We start from the raw sequence: 24,461 nt of genomic DNA on the forward strand, positions 1-24,461 counted from the left end.
ATCTCCATTATTTTTTTAGGCAGAGTTTCTATGTTTGTTTGGGTTTTTTAACCTAATTTACATAGTTAGCTCTAGCCTACAGATGAGTTGTATGAGATGCCATATTTTGTACTCTGCAGTTTCCACTGAGAAAAGTCAATTATTTCACTAAATTGATGGTTTTTCCCAGACAGGTATTTTAATTTGTCTCTTGATGTATTGAACAGTTTAGCCCCTGCCTATGGTTTGAAATATATCAAGCAGATTGAATACCTTCAGAAGTGCCAAAATAGAAATATAAATTTTGGCTTTTAAGACATAAAAATGTTGGGGTTCTTTTTTTCTGTATAAAGGTACTAACATAAGCTGTTGTTTCAACAGTTTTATACATATCCACTGTCAGAGACCATAAACCACCTGCCAGAAGCTGAGTCAAAGTCAAGTTTCCATTTCAAATGCAATAAAAGGCTAAAAAGAAGTTTACTATTTAAATTACTATAAGAGGAACTGCAGATTTTTAAGAACCAAATCTATCCAAATTACACAGGCTGATTGTTGCCACTACATTCAGAATCTGTAGAAATGTGGTCAGCAAGAGGCAAGTGTTGATACCTCTTAGGAGGCAAATTTATAAACACCCAAAAGCTCCATCCTCATCTATCATGATGAAGAAAAATACAGGCTAGGAGAGTTCTGCATGGAGAATCTCAAGGATGTTTATTTGTTCTTTTGCTTTATTCACCAGTCCTCAGGCCAGGCTTGCAGGAAGCACTGGAACCATCTGTTTATTTTTAGAACACAATCCAGGCTCACCAAATACCAACACACACCCAGCACACAGAACATTAACTCACTGAGCATTCAACCTGCTCTGCTTCAGTTCAACCCAGAAACAAATGGAGAATAAAATCATAATCACTTTCAGCATGCGGTGATGGATGAGAAGGAGATGTGCCAAACAGGAGTAGTTCAAAAGCAAGAGAATTACCATAAACTAATGTAAGGCAGGTAGATGCCTGCTGAAAGATTGTATTCAGAACAGTTATCAATGCCTTACTGTCAAGTGGAGAGATGGATGACGTGTTTCATGGGGTTTGTTCTGCTTCTAGAATCATTCAATATTTCCTGAAAGCCAGAAGGCAGGGAGAACTTATCAAGCCTTTCAGATGACACAAAGTTGGGAGCCATTGCAAGTACAGGAAGAACAGGATTAGCGTTCAAAACAATTTTCACAATTTGGAGAGTCTAAAATAGCAGGATGCAACTCAATTTGGCAAGCAAAAAGCATTTTGTGTGAGGGAAACAATTAACTTCCCAATTACAATAGAGCAGATGACTCACAAGACAGAAGAGAATGTGGAGTCAAAATGAGCTGAATGTGAGACAACAGCAACTTGCTGATAAAAGTGCTCAAGCGTTTCCTGGTATATTAGTTAGTATGTTATGTGCAAGAAGTGGAATAATCTTTCCAGTGCACTCACACAGGTAAGGCTGTAGCTGGAACAGTGGGTCCAGTTTTGAAAAATATTGATTTATATAGTCAGGGAAGTATAAGGAGAACTTTTACAGCCAAATATGTAAAAATTACTGGGAACTACTCTCCTTTTCCACTGGGGATAAGAGAATAAATAATGGACCTAAAATATAACTCCAAAATGGGTTTCAGCTACCCCAAGAGAGATTTCAGTGGAACATTAGGGGAGTACCCACAGAGGCTGCCTGTAGAACTTGCAGCGTTCCCATTCCTGCAAGTTTTTAAGAATGTGTCAGTCAACCATCTGCCAAGAATGGGAAGGGAAAATCTGATCCTTTTTGGGGCCAATGGCACTCACTGCATTCTCACTCGAGGTTCCTTCCCTCCATAATGTCCAAGTCAAGGCTTTGTCTCCTTGTAGCCTGAAATAATTCCCAAACCCTGCTGCCATGAAAACATTTACAGACATGGTACAACCACCGAACATGCAACCCCAGAATTTCCCTACAGATCCTCTCCCTCAGGCTGGGAAGATCAGGAAACAGCTTGGAAGGTAAAGAAGTCAAGAAGCAAACTATTCCTTCCAAGGATGAAACCTCCAAATATTGAAGTGCCTTTTTTTTTTTTTTTTGGCTGATTTGCTTTTCCTGAACAGTCCCACTGCAAATACAGCAGCTGCAGAAGGGGATTTACTTTTGCAGTGGTCCTGACTGCACACACTGAGCAATTTGCACAATCTGCCTCACAACTTGAATCAGTTAAAATGCACCCCTGGGGACTACATTCAAAAACCCATTTGGCAGAATATCCACTGTGTCACTGAAAAAGTCCAGGAGAAAGGAGGCAAAGTGGCAGAGGCTGCAGCTCATGAAAAGAAAGAAGCAAAAAAAGCAACAGTAAGAAGGACCTGGCTTTCAATTTTGTCTCTGTTTTTTTTTTTTTTAAGATCTCTTTATGATAATGCTATAAAACTACACATAATAATAATTGAGCACATGGAACAAAACCAAGCAAGCACTATGCAAAATTGGAACCTGGCCCTGAAAAACCCTTTCTCAAGCATCCCATTCATCTCACACATGCTTTGTGGAAGACTTCCTGGTATTTCAGCTTGAATACTTTGATACTTTGGAACTTTCCCTACTTCATTTTGCAAGAGCTAAGTAATTGCTTTGATCTTCTTCCCGTGCTAGAATCTTGGTGGAGATTCTTATTAAATATAACAGTCATTTAGGACCCAAACTCCTGAAAATCAATCCTGCAATTTCTTCAGAGCCATGAGTGGCATTCTTTGTATTCCTGTGAAGAACAGTGACCTCAGTGATGTTTTAGCAGTCCATAAAAAAGGTTTACTTGTAGATCTGTAGAAAACCTGTGCCACAATTTTTTTAAAATTAGTAGATCATAACCACCTTTACTCAAAGTTTAAAAAAATGTTGTTTGATTATGTGATACAAGAACACTGATGCATTATTTTTAATTTTATTTACATTTATCATAATCTCCTTAATAAGACTTATCATCAAGTCTTCTAATTTCTTGCTTTGTTTCTAAGCAAGACAGGAAACATCTCTGCAATCACTAGCAAGGCTGCCTAACTTTCTATAAAAGTTACTAATTACAGGAGTTGTGTGAACTACATTCAGATCTAGATATATTTCAAATCAAAGACATTAAACTCAGCAAAAATAATGACTAGCTAAAGAATCAAATGCTATATTACATTTTCTATTTCTGTGCCATTTTTGTATTTTCAATAGAGAATCTAAGTGTACACATTTTATTCCAATGCTTATTTTTAGAAAGTGTATGGGAAGATGGCACTTTTTAGGTAAACAGAGAGCTCAAGTTTGAATATGGTTTTATTAATTTGGGGTTTTTAACATAGGATTTATTGTCTTTTTTCTTCTAACCCATATTACTACAATCTTTGCAGTTTCTGCCCTTGTTTCCATTCTGAAATAGACCCTGAAGTTTCTTACTGCAAGTGAAATTACCTGCCTTTGTCTGTGTGCACTCTGCTAGAAGTACATCCTATAGGACATGACTGGATAACACCTATTATAATGTTGCCTTTTTAATTCAGGTGAACTTGTCTCTGGGTTTTAGAGGATGGGTTTAAATCTTTCAGCTCTACTTACCAGCTGTTCCCTTTCCCTGGGACCCTTTCATGGCATGGTGAAAGGATCACTCTCCCACCAGCTGAGAACAAACTCAGTAAATAAACATTTGGCACTGCATTTACGACCTCGTTTCCTTAGGATTTTATTTGTAGCAATCTAATAGCTGTGATTACACCAGACACTTTACAGAAAGTAGCCTCGGATTCTTTTTCAGGTGCTTTCTAGCTCCAGCTGTGTAGTTCAAATTCCTCTCTCTAATTCAGGCCCTTGAAGCACATTATTTAGATATGTTGCCCGTTTTCCTACCCAGCATGAGGAACAGTCAAGTTCAAAGTACCTCACAAGCTTTCTAAAATGATAGAGCTATTGCTCTGAAATGCAAGAAATATATGTGGGATCAGCTTTTTTTGTTACTGCTATTATTTGATAAACTCAAGAAGCAGAAATCGCTTCTTTCCAAATGCCAATCTGCCTTGATCTTAAGCCACTCAGCTCTACCAGCTGCAGACCAGCAGAACTGTTTTCAAACGTCTCTGCAGTGATTTTACACTTACTTTATTAATCAGCAAGGACAGCTCTTGGTGCTACTGAGGGGCCCAATCCTAAATCCCTGATCCGTAATAGCTGCACTTTGTACTCGGAGCTAACGAGCGAGAGCTGCGGCACTGACAGGGCTCAGCTCGGCTCTGCCAGACCAGCCCTCTCCTAATGGGCTGTCACCAAGACAACTCACAGGGCCTCCAAACACCTCGGTGCAAACACCTTGACACATCTCCTCGGGTTGCACAGACTGTTTAGTACACAAAGACACGAAAGGACTCCCAGCAGTGCGAGACCAGACTGGTTCCAGCGCTGCGCCCGCGCGCTGCCACAGCAGTGAGCAGCAGAGAGCTGCAGGAACCCCTGGGAATGCTCCTGAGCCACACTGCTGCCCTGGGAATGCTCCTGGAACCACACTGCTGCTCTGGGAATGCTCCTGAGCCACACTGCTGCCCTGGGAATGCTCCTAGAACCACACTGCTGCTCTGGGAATGCTCCTGAGCCACACTGCTGCCCTGGGAATGCTCCTAGAACCACACTGCTGCCCTGGGAATGCTCCTAGAACCACACTGCTGCTCTGGGAATGCTCCTGAGCCACACTGCTGCCCTGGGAATGCTCCTGGAACCACACTGCTGCCCTGGGAATGCTGCTAGAACCACACTGCTGCCCTGGGAATGATCCTGAGCCACACTGCTGCCCTGGGAATGCTGCTAGAACCACACTGCTGCCCTGGGAATGCTCCTGGAACCACACTGCTGCTCTGGGAATGCTCCTAGAACCACACTGCTGCCCTGGGAATGCTCCTGGAACCACACTGCTGCCCTGGGAATGCTCCTAGAACCACACTGCTGCCCTGGGAATGCTCCTGGAACCACACTGCTGCTCTGGGAATGATCCTGAGCCACACTGCTGCCCTGGGAATGCTCCTAGAACCACACTGCTGCCCTGGGAATGCTCCTGGAACCACACTGCTGCCCTGGGAATGATCCTGAGCCACACTGCTGCCCTGGGAATGCTCCTAGAACCACACTGCTGCCCTGGGAATGCTCCTGGAACCACACTGCTGCTCTGGGAATGATCCTGAGCCACACTGCTGCCCTGGGAATGCTCCTGAGCCACACTGCTGCCCTGGGAATGCAGCTAGAACCACACTGCTGCTCTGGGAATGATCCTGAGCCACACTGCTGCCCTGGGAATGCTGCTAGAACCACACTGCTGCCCTGGGAATGCTGCTAGAACCACACTGCTGCCCTGGGAATGCTGCTAGAACCACACTGCTGCTCTGGGAATGCTCCTAGAACCACACTGCTGCCCTGGGAATGCTCCTAGAACCACACTGCTGCTCTGGGAATGCTGCTAGAACCACACTGCTGCTCTGGGAATGATCCTGAGCCACACTGCTGCCCTGGGAATGCTGCTAGAACCACACTGCTGCTCTGGGAATGCTCCTAGAACCACACTGCTGCCCTGGGAATGATCCTGAGCCACACTGCTGCCCTGGGAATGCAGCTAGAACCACACTGCTGCTCTGGGAATGATCCTGAGCCACACTGCTGCCCTGGGAATGCTGCTAGAACCACACTGCTGCCCTGGGAATGCTGCTAGAACCACACTGCTGCCCTGGGAATGCTGCTAGAACCACACTGCTGCCCTGGGAATGCTGCTAGAACCACACTGCTGCCCTGGGAATGATCCTGAGCCACACTGCTGCCCTGGGAATGCAGCTAGAACCACACTGCTGCTCTGGGAATGCTCCTAGAACCACACTGCTGCCCTGGGAATGCTCCTGAGCCACACTGCTGCCCTGGGAATGCTGCTAGAACCACACTGCTGCTCTGGGAATGCTCCTAGAACCACACTGCTGCCCTGGGAATGCTGCTCTCTGGGCTCCATGGACCTGCATACTCCTGCCTTCCTCTAGGGTCCCTGCCATGGCAAGGCTGGAATGACGTGAGCTTCAAGGTTCCTTCCAGCCCAAACCACTCTGATTCTGTGGTACTACCATTCTATGGAAAGGAGCTTCTACACACCTCTTGCTAAAGCACAACACCCACCCATCCCAGTTCATGCCTCTTTTTATTATTTCACTTAGGAGTTTACTTCACTTTAAATCTGCAGTAACTGGCACAGCCATAGCAGCAGCAGCAGTCAATAAAATGAGCTGGAAAGCAGCAGCTCAATCCATGCTCTGACTCAGGTCTAACAAGTACTTTCTCTACACTAATCCCATGAGGGTTTAGATCTAAAGTATTTAGAAGCTGAACTATTTAGGAAGGCTCTGTTGAACACAAGTGAGTTCTGCTCCTAGCAGCTCATTACTTTCCCCTTACAGTAGTAGATTCCTTCCTGGACCAAAACTGTTTCCCCATTTCTCTCCAGCTTGAAGTGCTTCCTTCCTTGTCATTGTACCATGAGTAATTACAAAAACAGTCCCCATGTCTCTCTTTTATTAACACCTCTCAAATATTTGTGCAGTGATTTCATATCCTTCTTTAATCACCTCTGATCCAGTTTATACAATTTTATTTCAATCAATCTTTCATTATAAGTAATATTCTCCTGACCTTAGCTACCCTGCTTTGAACTTTCTCAGTATCTCAGCAGTGTTTTTTGGGTTTTTTTTAATGATGACAGCACTTATCAGCCCTACACACAATATTCTGGGGGCACCTTGTACCACTGGAATGAACTGGACATTAACAACCAGATAGAAGGAATAGCCTGAACATCACAACCATATCTGTAACTGAAAAGGTGCTGGTTTATTCCCTCTTGCTCCCTTACCTGTTTGCATTCTGCTGGACTCTATTATAAGGTTGTAATGGAGGCAAGACTGCAAATTAAAATAAAATATTCAAACCTGGCTTCTGTTGAGTGAAGTTTTCATTCCTCCTAGGCCTATTCATTTATGGTCTGATTTCAGGGATTCAACACTGTGGACCAGAGAGGGCCACACACTAAATTAAAAACTCTGCTGTTTAAAGCAGGGGCTCTTCCAGCTGAAAGTTAAACCAGGTATAGGAGAAAACCCCACAATTATCCACTCTCCAAAGATATCCACGTTCTGTTAGGAGAGTCTTCATCTTTCTGGGTCTGCTGACTTTTCCACCCATCTCAGTTTTACCTCCTTGAGCCTTGGCTTTGTACCATTGCCCATCTCCAAGATGGCAGTGCTTAAAAGCTGTTATTTTTCAGCCAAATTAAATGTTTGTGCTCCACTGATCCCACGAGCCTTCCAGTGCCAGTAGGGCTTTGCTGTAATTTGCCTTCTTCATGTAACTATATTTCAGGTATGTGTAGGAGTGACATTATTTAAGTTCATGTGAAATGTAAATAAGTCAGACACAGCTGAAAATGTGTTTCCTCTGCCATCCCTGTATTGTAGAACACAGTGTCACTTCATATTACTTTTCATTATGATAATCTTATTTTAAAGCTGACAGTCATGATTTAATATCCTTGGAAAAGCTTAAAAGTGAGAAGTGTGCTCCAGCTACTTTTAGCAGTCTTAAGGAACCCCCTTTCCCAGCATTTGTATTGTCATCATTCAGATTATGATAGAATCCATACAGCTCCTGTGCCTTTATAAATAAAACACACTAGGCAGGGAGCCTGGCATCACTCACTGAGATGGAACCACAATGATATAAGGGATATATTTCTGCCCACCATGAGTTTTGTTACTCATCTGATGCCATCACATTGCAAGTTTTGGCTCTCACAGAAAAAAAAATCTAAATCTGTATCTTTGTCATGTATTAATCATATTCTAATTATATACCTTCTATCCAACAAACCAGTGGTCATAATAAAATTCACCTACAAAAAGTGAAAAATATTCAGAACAAGCCATCAAAGAAGCATTTACCCTAAGCCACATTCAGAGCACTCAGTGTAAAATAACTTCCAAATAACCTCCTTTCATGTGTCTATAACTCTTACAGAAGAAATTGCAAACTAGAACTGCAGCAATATATGCATTTTTCATCTCAGGTAATGGAAAATTATTGTTTTATGGGTCACTCACCAGCACTTGTTTCTTTGTGCCCAGCATTATAGAATTGTTTCAGTGGGGAGATTGAGTAATGTGACTTCCAGCTGAGAGTGATTCAGAGATGGGCACTGCCAGCTCCTGCCAAGGCAGGAGGAACCAAATGCAGGAGAGTGAACACCTGATTTCCTGCCATTTACCCTCAGGTGTGACAGCCCTTCCTTAGCACAGGCACAAAGCCACACCCTGCTCCTCTGCTCTCCCTTTTTGCTCTGAGGGGTGCAGAGGAATCAGGAGGCATGGCTGGGATCATTCCTCGTGGTTCACTCTCCATGTGCCATTAAAACCAAGAAGGAAGGTCAGACAGTCTTCACTCTGAGCCAGGAAAATCAAAAATTACAGACAGTACTGCCCTGGTGTTGGTAGCTGCAGAGATCTACATTTACTCTTGGTTACTAAGAAACATGATAAAAGGTCAGTAATCTAGAAAAACTGTAAACAGATCAGCTCTCAATGGCTATTGTCTTGATAACACTTGATACACTCCTATGAATGACAGAAAATATTTACTTTCTGAAGTGGATCACTCTCACACAGCCCATTTCTTGAAATGCTGATTCCATTTAGGGGAAGACACAATATCTGTGCTCAGAAACAATTCTGCTTCAAATTAACTGAAAAGGCTTTCAACTTATCAGGGCACTAATGAAGTGTAACCACAGAGAAAATGCAGCTATACACACACCCACATTCCCTCTCACACCCCCAGACAACCCTCAGACCCTAAAATATGTACCACACGTGGAGGATCATCCTCAGGTTTGATTTCTTTGGGGTGATACACTACAATACCTGCTCTGCTTTAATTCCTACATGGTCACAACAGTATCCAAACACCTGCCCACACAAAAACCTCTCCTGAGGACTACAAGATAATGTGCTTTCCTGGCTTGGCTGCTGAGAGTTGTGATGGTTCACATTGCAAAGATTGGACAAACAGAAAGAAACAAACATCTGCACACTTCGTATTTGCTTTGCTTGGACATTTTGATTGAGAACAATCTTTTTCACCCTGTATATGTGGCTGCAGTTTCTACATAACTACCTGCATCTGGTTGGATTAATGATTAAACTTTAATGAGATTTATATTTTATATACCCTAAACAAACCAATGTGTGCTGTTTGGTGAGAGCAGGATGGTGATTCCACTGCAGATGACGTGGAATGGGATGGGAAAGAAACAGGCAACAGCCTCAGCACAGAAACCCAGCCAGTTGCAGTGAATTAAAGAACATAATTGATGTCCTTCACAGATCTAGAAAAATGGGGGACATGAAAACATTGATTCACTCAGAAGCAGCTCCATAAGATGAAGCCACGTGGGGACTGTGGCCACAGTTGAATTCTTTGTCAATGAATTCCCCTTAGACACCAACATGTCATTTTCATGGTAACTGAAGTGCTCTGCAAAGGAATAGTTGTAGCTGGAAATGAAGGGAGGAGGGGGGAATTAATGCCACTGAAACAGGAGAAAAACCCTGATTTTCAGGTTCACCAAGAGGTTTTGGAGCTCTCTCTGGCTTTCATGATAACAGGAATCACTTTCCTAGGTGAGGAATAGTTACTTCTCTGGATTGAGCATTAGAGCTTAATACAATACAAATAAGAAAACTAAGTAAAATGAAGTATTTTTTTTACATTTGGAATACTTCTTTCAGGCCATTTTTCTGTGAAAGAAAATCTTCTGTGTAGGTGGAGAATGTACTTCTCAGCTCCTTTAGGAAAGCTGACGTGTTCCCATGCTAAGGCACTAACTTTCCCAAGAAGAAACTGAGAAAAACCCTACACTCAATTCCCCTCTAATTATGACAGCTCACACAAGTCATTACTGCATGCAATCATTTGTAATATTTAAGAAACAAAACAGTATATTTTGATGGTCAGAGTTGTATTTCCATTTGATTGTGACAAATGAGCCACAGGAACTAAGGGCCTTCACTAATAAACCCTCTCTTAACACACTTATTTTTAGAACAAGCTGCTCTTTTTCCATTGTACTGTGCTAGAATTTTTCTCTGTAAAACTCTATTTTACATGCAGTGTAAAAATAAAAGGCTGAATCACATTCCAGAGATCCCTTTCACATTCAGGATAGCTGTCCTTCAACAAGAAAAAATCTGCTTCAGACTAATCCATTAATATTTATTGATGCACACTATTTACATAAAGTCCCATAAAGCTAGGGAATTTCTAGGAATGGGAAATAATTTTTCCATGCAATTTCATCAGAAAGATTTCAAGAAATTCCAGCTTTTAAAGATTACAGGAGCACTGTGTTTAATGTTGATGAGAAAACATAGTTCACTTAATCTATCAAAATCATCCTTTAATAACTTCTCTGAGCATTTATTTTATAGTTTTGTTACTCTGCACAAGGACAAGAATTTGTACTCCTGTTTTACTGCTTTGCAGCTGTATAAATTCAGGTGGATATTTGTATGTTTTGAAAAGAATTTTCATTTCCTTCTCCTTAGGAGATCACAGCTGCTTCACTCACTGTGATTTAAAAGGATTTCTAGTAACAGATGACAGAATATTAGAAATTATCAAATCACCTTAAAACTTGCTTTTTAGAAATAACTAAATTAATTTGCTGTATGGACAACCAATGTATAGAAAACAAGAGGGAATGGATTTATTGGCACTTCTTTCAGATGACTTTCAAGACTACAAAACCACAGAGAAATAAAGTCACCCTAAATGCATGCTAATAAAACTTCACACCAACACTCATGATTGATACTCTTTCTCTCCCCAAATTGATCCAACAAATCAAGAAAGAAAAAGAATTTTCAATGAAAGCATAAAATATATTCACTGAAATTCCCAAGCTACACTGTATGCTGCAGACTCATACTGAACATTACATTATGCTCCTCAAACCCCTCAGGCCAAGCCCTGCATTCCCTGAGCAGTTTTGTCACACAGCTCCTCCTCTGCCTTCAGTGCCCCAGTAACTTCTGTGACATTGCCACCACCATCACCCCACCATCTTTAATCCCTGTTCTCCCTGTGTTTTTCTCTGAGATCAGACTCTGAGGAACACGAGTTGTGCAACCTGTGTTGCAACTGGGGATGAGATACACAGAATTCACAGAATCACAGAATTCACAGAATCAATAGGTTGGAAGAGACCTTCAAGATCACCAAGTCCAGCCCAGCCCCAACACCTCAACTCAACCCTGGCACCCAGTGCCACATCCAGGCTTTGTTAAACACACCCAGGGATGGTGACTGCACCACCTCCCTGGGCAGCCATTCCAGAGCTTTATCACTCTTTCTGTAAAAACTTTTTCCTAATGTCCAACCTATATCTCCCTTGGTGCAGCTTGAGAATGTGTCCTCTGGTTCTGTCAGTGCTGCCTCAACCTGACCAGACCTGCCTCAACCCCAGCTGAGCACAGCCACCCTTCAGGGAGCTGCAGAGAGTGATGAGGTCACCCCTGAGCCTCCTTTTCTCCAGGCTGAGCACCCCCAGCTCCCTCAGTCATTCTTCACAGGATTTGTGTTCCCAGCCCCTCTCCAGCCTCGTTGCCTCCTCTGGATGTGCTCAAGCATCCCAAGGTCCTTCCCAAACTGAGGGGCCAGAGCTGGACACAGCACTCAGGGTGTGCCCTCACCAGAGCCAAGCAAGGGGCAGAATGACCTCCCTGCTCCTGCTGGCCACACCGTTCCTGGTACAGGAGGCCCGGGATGGTCCCCTCTGCAAATACAACCAGAGAATTACTCCAGGTTGGAAAAAGTCTCTGTAACATCAAGCCCAAGCATTCCCCAGCAGAGCCAAGCCCACCTTGTCCACGGTCCCAGGTGCCACATCCACAGAGCTTTAAATCCCTCCAGGATGGGCACTCCCAGCACTGCCTGGGCAGCTGTGCCAGCGCTGCACAACTCTTCCCATGAAGACATTTTCCCCAATTCCCAATCTAAGCATCCCCTGGAGCAAGCTGAGGTGATTTCCCAAGCCAGGGGTTGCTGTGCAGAGTCACCTACCTGTATGGGGCTCAATAGAAAAGTAAGGCTGTCCTTCCAGAATGCTATAAACCAGCTTGGCACTATTTCCATACACTGGATCATCTGCATCTGTAGCTGTTACTTTAGTAACAAAGGTGCCTAAATAGAAAGAATACACACAATTAATGTTTACACTCACTAGAAATTTGCATATCTTATTCAAAAACTAATTTGAAACAAAAATTCATTTCCTTGGGAGCTGTATAACAATAATAAAAGAAGGAAAAATATCAGTAACGAGTTAAAATATTGCTTGTGGAACAGAAACAAAACATTTTCCTTCAAGCTGATGTGTGCCAGCAGCCTGAATTTCTGGGTAAAGTAAAAGCCCTTTTAGCTTCTGTATTATTTAAAGTTTCTTTGTAGAATGCATTTAAAGCTACCCAATAGATCTGTGTAGTTTTCAAGCATTTGCAAAGGAATCATATCAAAGGGATACAAAACACCAGGTTAATAATACAGTATAATATGTTGCATTTAAGACTTGCAAATTCACTTTCAAAAGAACTTTGCCAAGTTACAGAGACCAGATAGAAAAACAATAATAAAAAGGGTTCTTTTTTCTTCCCTTGGCTTGCAGCCATGATAATGATTTGATGTGGCCACAGTGACAGAGTTGGGACAACAACGATTGTCTCTGAAATGAGTCTCTGCCACTCAGGGGGCCATTGTTCAGCCAGAGTTATAAATTCCATACTCTGACAAAAATAAATAGGGGAAAAAAAAAAGGAAATTACCCTTTTTATTTCTTAGACAACATAGCACTTGCCATTTCTGTAAGAAGCAAAATGGAATGAAATTCAGTTTGTTGCATTAAGGTTGCTGCAGAGAGGGTTTTTTTTGGCTGACATTAAAGTATGATGGCGTTAATTAGGCTGACAATAAAGACAATATCTACAGAGAGAGAGAGAAAGCAAGAGAAGAAGAAAGGTTAAGGGCTGAATTATGTTCAGAAAGGGAAATAATTACAGCACCCACTAAAAATCACCCTTTCTGGATATGCTAATAAAAATAGCCTCCTGCTCCTTCTCTGTGTGTGCTGTGAATTCTGATCCCATGGCCCTTCAGGACAGCAGAGCAGAGGGAAGGAGATCCCCTTGCACAGCCTTGCTCCTTGCCCTGTGCTCCCTTCTCCTCTCTCCCTGCATGGCAGTTTTGGGGGTTACAGCACACGTAAATTATTTAGAGAAATGTTTGCATATCCAGATGCAATTTGCATATGACCCAAGAGCTGCCATTCCACTCCTTCAAACACAAGGGCAAGCTGTGGGGCTGGCTTTGGGAGGGCAGGCTTTGGGAGGATGGAGAGCTCCTCTCTCAGGGAGCACAGGTTCTGCAGGGACTGAAGCTGTGGCAGGTTTGCCACGTGGAACTAATGGGATAATTCTCAGTGAAGGGAATGTGGATTGCAGAAATACATCTCACCAGAGGAAAAATATGGCTTTGGCTGGTATTGGTCATTTATTTTTGGTGTAAATGTATCCATTCTTACAGGGGAGAATATCAGCAAAAGGAGGCAGAGGATAAGTGTTCCCCCAGCATCTCTGCTGGGCTCAGCAGGAGCCAGAGGAGTCCTGCAGCTGTGCACATCCCATGGAAAAGGAATATTATGTCACATCTCTCTTTGACAGATGCTTGCTGAACCTGTTTTATAAATATGCAAACTGTTCATGTTTGAAGCTTAACTGTATTTGATGCTGAAAGGTGATCTTAACACCTAACCTTTAACAGAATAGTTTTTAACCCGTCATGGGGCCTGAGAAATGGAGTTTGTCCTCAGCTTGGTGGTTAGTTTGTGAGGAATTAACATCAGAAATTTATTGTCTGCCCAGTGACAGCAACCAGACAGTAACAGACAACTCCTGAAAGCTGTGAGTGGAAATGATTAAGGGGACAGGTGACACTTGTGGTGCCCAGCCCTGTGGCAGGTCCAGCAGCCTCAGCCTATAGGAGATACCCTCAATGCCCTCCTTCAATAGAGGGAGGAAGAGAGAAGCAGCCCTGGGCACACCAAGAGGCCCTGGCATAGGCTGCAGAAAACAGGGAACAGCAACGAGGGAATTTGCAGGAAGCTTGAGTGGGGATGTGTCAGGAAGAGAGGGACAGAAGGCCCAGTGGTGGCTTGGCCACAGGAGTTACAAGGCTTGAGGAGCTGTAGCTGATGGGATTGTCTCACATGTTTGATGCCTTGAGAGGCTGCCCTAGAACAGAGGCTGGACAGAGATAAAGAACAATGTAGGGATTTACTAAAAGGCCTCAATAGATCCACCTTGGGCAGCACAAGAGCCCAGCCAGGGCTGCACCCAAGACGAACCAAAATGGTCACAAAATGCACCACTGCTCACAGGGTCTCTCACTTTTATAAGTTCTGCTCCATTTGCAGATTGGAGTTCATTGTCCACTTACAGCTTTAGCCCATGCAGTCCCGTCCTTCTTGTTTTTCTCTCTCCAGCCCACGTTGTTTGTGCTCTTGGGCCTGAGATTTGGATCGTCTGTCCTTGGTCCCCAGCTAGAGCTGGAATTGTTTTGTCTCCCTGCTCTGTGCAGAGAGCTCACCATCCCCTAATATGAAGCTCAGAACTACACAGTAAAGCAGCACAGAACCTGAAAAATATAAAAGCTAAACCTGAGGCATCATTTCCCCGCTAAATTTCTGTTGGCTCACCTTTTGTACTCACACCCATTAGCAGGGCTCTTCCTGCTGCTCCCACACACAACCATCCCTCAGCCCAGCTGTACTCCCCTCTCTGGAGCTGAGCCCCATCCCAGCACAGCCCAGCACATCCCCCAGGCTCCCTGCGGCCCAGGGCTGCTGTCCCAGGGTGACACCAGCCATGAATGCAGGCTCAGAGCTTCCTTCAGCTGGATTCAGGCTGATGTGGCAGGTGACATGCTCATTTCTGTGGCTGCTATCATAAAACTGGTGGTTTGTAATCTCCTAAGACAGAAGAGGTTTGTGTAGAACATCATACAGTGGGACAGGACTGGAAAAAGATAAGGCCCATCACAAAGTGAAGATTTTAGTTGGAGTATTTTATCAAGACTGTTTCATTTTGTTTCCATTATATATTTTATACACAAAGGAAAATAAAGAAATAAAACTGTTGACTTCTTGGAGATTGTGTTTGATTTTCCTAGCTGGTTCTCATTTCAAAGGCCTTCAGAAATAATTACATTGCTTGTTTAGAAAGATTTGATATATAATTTCTATTCTTATCTTACTTCACTTGAGGATTCCTGAAGACTTTCTATAGATATTTATTTCAAGATTCCCAGACTTGAATGGATGTGCTGATTCTTTGATAAGCACTAAGTGCTCATTAGATACTAAAGTTGAATACACCCTAATAAAAAGAGTTAATCGGTGTCTAACACTGCTTCCAATCCTGATGCTAAGCTACCAAGGTTTTCTTCTTGTGATACAAAATAATTCAATCACTTATTGAGACCCCAAGTTCAACTGAAGTTTATAAATGTATTAAAAATACATGAGTAATATGTGTGTCAGTATTTCCAGTTACAGTACACATAAGGCAAGGGGAAAGGCATAATCTTCTTTTTCTTTCCCTTACAGGTCACTTGAAGTGTGATCATAATCTCACCTAATAAAATTAATGAAGGGAATGGACAACTGAAATACTCTCCTGCCTCCTAGAAATCCATTTCTTCCCCAGCCAGTTTCTGCCACTCAGCACTTCATTTCCAACCATCACACACTTCTAGGCCTGTCAAATCCAGTAATTTGCTCCCAACAATCTTACTGATGAAAATTGTTTAGGGAAGATGTGAGCGATCATGAAACAGAAATTAAAGAAATTGCTTCCACTGTTGAAATTAGCAAAGCTTTGGCATAGTTTAAATTTTATCACCTTTAATTTGATTTTTTTTTTCTTTGCTTTATGCCTTGAGTCAAATTTTCTGCAGGTGTGAAACACACCACTTATGTTGCTCACACTGGCAATAATCAGCATATTTAGGAATAAACCCCGTGTCCTCTACAGCTGCAGGTGATGTTGCTGCCCTGGTTCCCCTGCAATGTGCTGAGAGTTCACCAATCCCACTCCCACAGGTGACAGAACCTGTGCAAAAATAAGGTTTGGAGAACTGAGAGATTCCTGATGGTGAAAAGCAACGCAGAAAAATAGGAACTCTCAGTCACCATGGCTGTTTTTTAACCTACCTCCATGCCAGAACTGTTCAAGCTTTGGATTACCAATATTTAAGCAGGATTTTACTCTATTACTGACACTGCAGTTATAAACTACATGTACATAAATATTTTTTACAAGCATAATGTGCTTAAAGTTTTAAAGATAAGAATTTGCATTGAAAAAGCTGTAAGAATGCAGGGAAGGGCATTTATTAAGTGCTCTTGGAAAAACAACATTCTGGGTTCTGCTCAGCAAATAAACTGCTAAGGTTTCTGTTTGTGTTTAATTTTGACTGCATTTGGCTTGTGTTTGTTGCTTTGTCAATGCTACAACAAACTCATTTAGCCAGAGACTATAAATTTGAAATGGTGCCATTTTTATAAGAAAGCCACTATTGTAGTCCAAGTCACTGTTGTCCTAATTACAATAATATTGCAGTTTTATATAATCTGGCCCAACAACATAATCACTGTTTCTTTTTGCTTTATGTACCTAATGTTGCCTTAGGTAAACCAAACTCTTTTTTTTCTTGAGAGATGAGGCAAATTTTAAGATATTCTGTTAAAAAACTTTGTGTGTTTTTCCCTCAGGTACACTTTTGCAATGCTAATGACTCTTAAATATGGATTTACCCACCATAAATATAGACGGCACAGAGATTCAACAGATTTTAATTAATGACCACTTCTAATACGCTTTAACCATTAGCCATAGCTGATTGTTTTACTCTGTCAGTGTCAGGTTGTTTTCCTCTGTCGTTACAACAGGCCAGCAATCAGAGACACAATTAACAACAGGACTGTTTTTATATGGCTAGGTGAGAAAACCTGTGTTTGTTGGCAAACTAAGATTAAAAACCATCATAAAAAATAAGATGTGTGTGCTCAGCTAGTGCTTTTCTGTTGTTTTGGCTGTGGTTTTATGCGCAAGTCAGGGTACAGATTCTACACATTAGTCAGAAAGAAAAATGCATATGCTGCCACAGGGAGTAGGAAAGCAAATTCTTTTGGTGTGGCAGTGAAATGTGCGCACTGGGGAAAAAAAGTCCAAAAAATCAAATTTGAATGTTCTAGAGGAGGTAATGCATAGTTGGTGCCAAGAATTTACATGAATCCATATTCAGTGAGCAACCATTTTGTTGAAAAATTGTAATGGCTGGGAAAAATAAATAACATGACCATAATGAAACCTGGTGGGACCATGTTGTCTCATCTTCCCAAGGACCTCTGGGGATTTTTTTTTAAATTATTTTTTTTTCTTTCCTAGTGCCCTTTTCGGTCTCATTTACTCTTTCTCCCCTAATCTTCCTAAATCTTGACAGGGTGAATTTTCCATTTCATTCCGAAGATCTGATTACCAGCCTGATGGGGTATTAGGAGAGGATTTGCATGACAAAGCCTCACCATTATTTGCCAACTCTTTTGTTTCCCTAAGAACATCCTAAACTTCAATCCTTCAGCTGGCTTTGGAGTTGGGTTGATGGAAGCCCTGCAGCCAGGGGTGGTCACACAAAGCATTGTTTGTAGCCAGCAGGTCAGATAAGCATTCTTTCCAAAATGAAGCCTTTTCTTCACTGTCCTTCTTTGCTATAATCTCACAGGTAGCATGACAGTTGTTGTCATGGTAACAATTTTTTATTGAATAAAACTGCAATAATCTCATAAAAACCTGCATAACTTCTTGACATGTAAATTATGACTGCCTCGAAGCTGAAGGAACTTATTCTTATTTGTTTTCCATTGTTGCTCATTTTTTAAAATGCAAAAACATAGTTTTAAGCCTTATCATCCTGCTTTATTGCATGAGACCATTTCTAAACACAAAACCTATGAATTAGAGGTTTCACTAACCAAATAAAGAAAATGTATATGAAACAGGAATCTGCTTAAAGCACTACAGAACTTGTTAACATATGCAAATTACCCACATAAAATATCATTGCATATCTTGGTGTTCATGCAGATATATAAGTACATACACACACAAATTGTGGGAATGTTGCACGAGTGTTTAAGGGTTCTTTTGCAGATCATATGTTATGTCTGCACCCATATTTGAATGTAATTTTATTATTATTATTAACAGCTACTTCACTGCCAAAGCTCTGGGGGTCCAATGTGTGGATCAGGTCCCACAGGGCAGGAAGGTTCTCCCCCAGAGACCCCAAGCACCAGGAAAGACAAACACAAACAGAGGAGAGACAAGGAGCTTGTTGGACTCAATGATCCTTGAGGTTCCTTCCCAAGCCAGGAATTCCACGATTTCATGATTCTGAGGAGAGGATGTCAATCCCCCTGGAAGCAATGCTGCCAGCACATGGTGCTGCTGCTGCCTGACCTACAGAGCCCACAGGAGCTCAGAACCACGGAAATGTCAAGGACTGCTTTGGGGACAGATGACAGAGGGCTTGGGGGAGTGTTTCACATCTTCCCACACTTAGAGGAAAGCATGAAAAAATAAAAAATTCTGGTTTTTAAGTGTCCAGTAGACGATTAATGAACATGAATGAGGCAACACATGATATCCTAAGCAGAAGAAAAGCATAGAGATACAGGTCAGAGCACCCCACTGAGGGGAAAAATGGGCAACTTGTGCTTGCCATGCTGGAGAAACAGGAAGGCCAGCATGCATTCTGCTGCTTCCACGGCAGAATCCAATATGCAATCATTTCTAGAGGCAGAAATGAGAAAGAAAATTTGTGTACGGTACAGGTGTAATACAGGTATGTTGGTGACGAGAACCACATAAATACCCAGATACAAGACTTCTCTTTATCTTCTGCAAAGAGAAAAACAACAACAAAAGCTTCCTTGCAATGAGAAATTGCACAAGGAGGAATAGCTTCCCAAGGGAAATAACAGAATCTTCCTCAGTGAAGAGTTCACTCTCTTGCACAGGATGCTGGAATAATGTATTCTAAGGGAAAACCCTAGAAAGACAGGAAGATTAACTAATAGGGTAATTTGTCTTTCCCAGCTGTAATTTATTTGACTCTAAGTAGTGAAATAGTGTGATGCTGTCATGATCTTGTTTATGATGATTAAGGTAAGGAAGAAGGAAAGGAGGGTTATTCACACAACTCAGTTTTAGGCTCAACTGGCTAAATTAGATATCTTGCTGCACCAGCTGCCTGCTCTACCTGAGGGAGGAAGACAGAATCATCTTCTCCTGGAATCCTCCTTTTTTGGCTGACTGGAGAGGAACAGAAATTAAATTGGCCAGCTAATGTGAATGACCAAACTTCAGTCCTGTGACTCCTCTCTTTTGTGGCTGTACCCAACACAGGCCACCTCAGGCTCCCATTCCAGCCCTCCAGGAACTGCAAGCATGTGGAGCTGACACTCCACCAAACAGGACAAGGAGAACCTTGCAAGAATTTCTGGTTTGTTTACATTAAATTCCATCATAGAATCCCAGAATCATAGAACCATTAATGCTGGAAAATCCCTCCCAGCCCATGGAGTCCCAGCTGTGCCCGATGCCCACCTTGTCCCCAGCCCAGAGCCCTGAGTGCCACCTCCAGCCCTTCCTGGGACACCTGCAGGGATGGGCACTGCAAAGCTCCCTGGGCAGCCCCTGCCAAGGCCTGAGCAGCCTTTCCATGGGGAAATTCCTGCTGGTGTCCACCCTGAACCTCCTCTAGAGCACTTTAAGGCCCTTTCCTCTTGTATATATTTCTGTCTAAACACCTGTGTGCACTTACATACTCTTATAGACACTTATAAACTCTTTCTGAAATAAACTGCCACTGATACAGTTCATATTTTGTTTTTGATATTAAACATGAGTGACAAAACATTACTTGCTTATTTTGTCACTTTGTTTTATATAAGTAGTTGACTGTAATCTCACTGAAATGCACCGAGAGATTTTTCAGTACTTTACAGACCTATATGAAATGGCAGATGCTGCCCTAAAGAATTGGTAATCTAAACAAAGGATTTTATCACCTGAAAATCTGGCTCACTAAAAGAATCTGGAAGAATCTAACAGCTTGGTCCATAATAAATTATTATTAAGTAACATGCAGGAAAATGCAAGAAGCTGTTTCTTGGTTCCAACAGAAAAATAATCCTTTCATACCTTTGATACACTAAGTGATGCTTAGCTCCATAAGAAGAAGAGGTGTCCAGACTGTTTCTCCCAAATGTTACATATTTCTCAATGCTGGAGTAGATCCTTTAGGAGGCTAATGAAACCTTGAAAGAATGTTAATGTCATGCAGTACATGCCTGAGTAAAAACCTCTGCACAAACGCATGACCTGCCGCATGTAACACAACAATGTTTGTGCAGGTTGCTCGTGTGCCGTTTGAAGGGCTTCTTATCATGTGAGAGAAATGGGAAAAACATATTGTATGCAAATGTGTGATTGCAGAAGTACGAGAGGAGCTGGCTATGCCTGGAGAAAGAGGCAGTGTGAGCACGCAGGGAGCGGAGCGAGCTGGCAGCCCCGCACCTCGCAGCTGTATAATGAGGCTGGGGGAAGCGTGCCTGGGAAATCTAATCAACTGCATATTTCACCATTTCTTGTCTGCATAAACTAATTGTTTTGGAGCTCTGATGCTGCCTGTTTAACGTAACATTTTGGAATCAGAAATAGTTTGCAACGGAAATACATATTCAGATTTAGGGATATGGATTCCTCCCTGGCAATTATCCTGGCTGATGTTACCTGGGTTTACCTGTGTGGATCTAACAAGAAGGGACCTTCTTCCTTTTCAGCTTTAAGGCTGGCAGCTCTTTCTTGCTACAACTTATGAGATGGTGCCATTAGAGAGCCTGCAGGTATTCCTTTGCAAATTCCCCTGGGTGGCTGTTTGTTAGGATTAGTACACGGTTTGAAACATCACAGGCAACAGCAGAAGGGTAAAATATATTTTATGTTTGGCTTAAAGAATTATGTTTTCCTTTCATGCTATTTTTTAAATTCTCCCTTTAGATATCACCCTCACTATAGAATATTAATTGATATTTGTGAGAGAAGTGGGAAATAGCTCCTCTTCTTTTCAGGACTTTTTGAAAGACTGCTTGTCTCTAATCAATTGACTATTTCATCAGCATTCATTCTGCGAGGTCCCCAGGCAAAGGCAGTAAAATTGGATGATCACTGTACACTGTATTACCAAGCAGAAAAAAAAGGAACTGTAAGTCTTGTTGATTCCAATGGAAGTTTCAGGTTATGCTCAGGTGTATTGCAAAAAAAATAGAAATAAATAATAAAGCAGCCTAGGCTGTTTACTGCAGAAATTCTTTCATTTATAACTTTGTGTGGTGAGAACAGAAAGTGGCTGATATCATCTCACAGCTTTGATGCTCTGCTGGCTTTGTTTGGGAGAGTGAAGCCTGGAGTGCCAGCAGCTGTAACCCAGGGTGCAGAAGCAGGGTCTGAAATATTGTCCCCCCAAGAACTGCAGGGCCAGCAAATGGCAGCAGAGCCCTTCTGGGCCCCAGGAGGGGCACAGCTGAATCAGCTGCCCAGCAGCTCCAGGGCTGGCTCCCCAGGAAGCCCTGCTGACAGCAGCTCCACAGGCAGTTGTGAGCTGTTCTCACAGAAAAACAAGAGCTGCAGATTCAGCACTTAACCAAAGACAGAGGTGTCAGCTCAGGGCAGGGTGGGGAATGACCAATTCCAGAGAAAAAAAAAGGATTCTGAATTGCATCTCATTTTGACAAATATCAAGTGTGTCCATCAGAGAGATGTCTAACACAGGCCACTGAATGAAAAATTTCAGGAGTATTGGTCCCTGATGTTCCAAAGCCAAATCTTCGTGCTAGCAGAGGAATAGAAATTACAGTAATGAAAGTTTCTGTGAAAATATTACCACACTGAACTTAATTTTCTGACCTAGAACTTTCTACCTTTTGTGGTGAGAACTTGTCTGTATTTTCTGTGATGGAGAAAGTGAATTTATGCTCTGTGGCATTTCACAGAGCATCAGTCTGGCAGGAACCTATGCTGCTCCACTTCCTTCATCCCTCTGTTTTCTTAGGCATCATCCCCTGGCCAGCAAATGGACTCATGTCACCAGCCAAGCTGCTTAGAAAAAGGAGATAACACAACTTCAAAGCCTGCAAAACCAAACCATCCCACACTTTGAAGCTTTTTTTTTCCCTTCAAAATTTTACATTTGGGGAAATTGTGAAAAATCCATGCTGAGAATAGATTTAAACTTGTAACCAGAAGAGAATGCATCAGAAACCTGAGTCAGAGACTTATTTTCACACAGTCACAGAACACAAACACGATGACACATTTGATATGTACAAATGGAGGCAACCACAAAGGATTTCAGAAGCAGAATATCTGCAACAAGCACAAGATGTTTGTGACTAGGAGTCAAGAGGAAGAACCACAGTAGGACAGATCCTTGTAGGTACACAGGACATTCACCTAAGACTGCCAAAATTTCCTCTGCTCTGCCATCACACTATCAACATGTGACAGCTCTGTCTGTCCTCATCCCAAAACTGGAAAGTCATCGAAAGATGAATTTCTCTATTTGGAAGAATTCCATAAGGAACTGTGTCCTCAGTTCTGATCCCAGCAGATTTTTCCTGCAGAGTTTATCTTCTCTATGTGTCATCTGCACAATTTCCCTTCGTGCCAAGGGAATGCATGTGTGCAAAAAATGGACAATTTGTGACAAATTGCTGCCAGTGAATGGAGAGGGAGAAAGGCAGTGTTTGTCTCAGAAACCAGCACACATCAGTAGCCCCACACCTTGCACAGGAAAATCAGGCCTTGCTCCTAAGGACCAGACAGTGCCCTCAGAACCTCAACACTCAAGTACTTGTACTTCCTGCCATTGGCACAAACTACTTGGAGCAATCTCACAGATTTTGGTAATTCTGTATTGTCAATTAACTGGTTTAGTACAATAGGACAATATAGAGGGGGATAACTAAGGAATCAGCCGACAAACCCCTAAAGAATATTAATTTCATCATTGTCCTTGAGCTCATAATGAGCACGTAAGAACAGTACGAAAGATAATGACATTTTTGGTCAGACCCCCTGAGAAATAAAAGCACAAAAGTACAAAAATAGCAGCAGGTGCCCAGAACTGTGTTTTCTCAAGGCTCAACAGCCAGTCAGGTTAAGGAACAGCCAGTCAGGTTAAGGAACAGCCAGCCAGCCCTGGTGCTGAACGTTCTGAGCCCTTCCTGAAGGTTGTGTGTGATCATTTTAAACACACACACACTCATCAAAGAATTCTCACATAAAACTCCTTGGTGCCACAGCTCCTGTGTGTGATTATGCACAAGAGGAACACGACAACATGAAAATATTTTTTAACAGCTGTTACACCGTTGCTATATTTTACAACATCTGCTGGTTTTTCCCTTAGCTTTTGCACTGCCTTTGCATTTACCCTTTGGGCTAATGTGTACTTGACCCCTTAGTCCACAATTTTGTGACAAACTATCATTGATTTAACAGTCATGCTCAGTGCCTTAAAAATCAATGATAAAAACCCCAGCAAGACAGTGTGGTTGATCTTGATGACATTTCAGGTCAGGTTTTTATCACAACTTTCTGATTTGTCAAGTTATTTTATCACTATTCATGTCAGATGTTGCATGTCGACTTCGTATGGGGCAGATTTTGTCCTTCTGCAAACAATTTGTAAGTAGAAGAGAATAAATATCTTTGGGAGAACTGGAAAGCAAAGCTGCACTATGTAGAGAGGTCCTAATGCACCTGGCAGGACTAAAGAACTCTGCTCTCCCTAAAAAAAAAAAAAAAAAGATGATAGAATTTCTTATCTGCAGTGGTGTAATCAAGGGCAAACCTTGATTCAAGGAAAAACATTCCTGAGGAGATGTGCTTGTGCCAAAATTGAAAATTGATATTCTGACTCAACTGAAAGCCTAAACCTTTTCCAGTAAAGACCTTTCATGGAAGCATTTAAGGACAAAAAATATTATTATTCTAAGCTTTTTTCATATTGTTACTATTTTCAAGGGGCAAAGGCAAAAGCATTTCTAGAGCAATGTCAGACTGAATGCCACTGCGTCTATTTTTTTTTTTTATGACTGTCAGAAGAAGCCGGAATATTTGGAAATTATTAAAGTTTTCCTCTTTACCTTAATTCAGGAAAACTATGAGAGAATTCTCTTCCCTTAT

At 42.1% G+C, this 24,461-nt stretch overlaps 1 protein-coding gene across 4 annotated transcripts in view; it reads right to left on the reverse strand.

Moving 5' to 3' along the window:
- The window catches only part of CDH8 (cadherin 8), a 156,147-nt gene that overhangs the window by 70,328 nt on the left and 61,358 nt on the right, over positions 1–24,461 (reverse strand). For 3 of the 4 annotated variants that reach the window (XM_064386817.1, XM_064386820.1, XM_064386819.1), the window contains exon 4: positions 12,160–12,279. The exons of the other annotated variant lie outside the window; for it this stretch is intronic. In XM_064386817.1, the coding sequence (XP_064242887.1) occupies positions 12,160–12,279 (120 nt within the window). The remainder of the gene's footprint in view (positions 1–12,159; positions 12,280–24,461) is intronic. 4 annotated transcript variants of the gene reach the window in all.

Source organism: Passer domesticus, chromosome 12, assembly GCF_036417665.1.
Source record: "Passer domesticus isolate bPasDom1 chromosome 12, bPasDom1.hap1, whole genome shotgun sequence".
In the NCBI taxonomy this organism is placed as follows: domain Eukaryota; kingdom Metazoa; phylum Chordata; class Aves; order Passeriformes; family Passeridae; genus Passer; species Passer domesticus.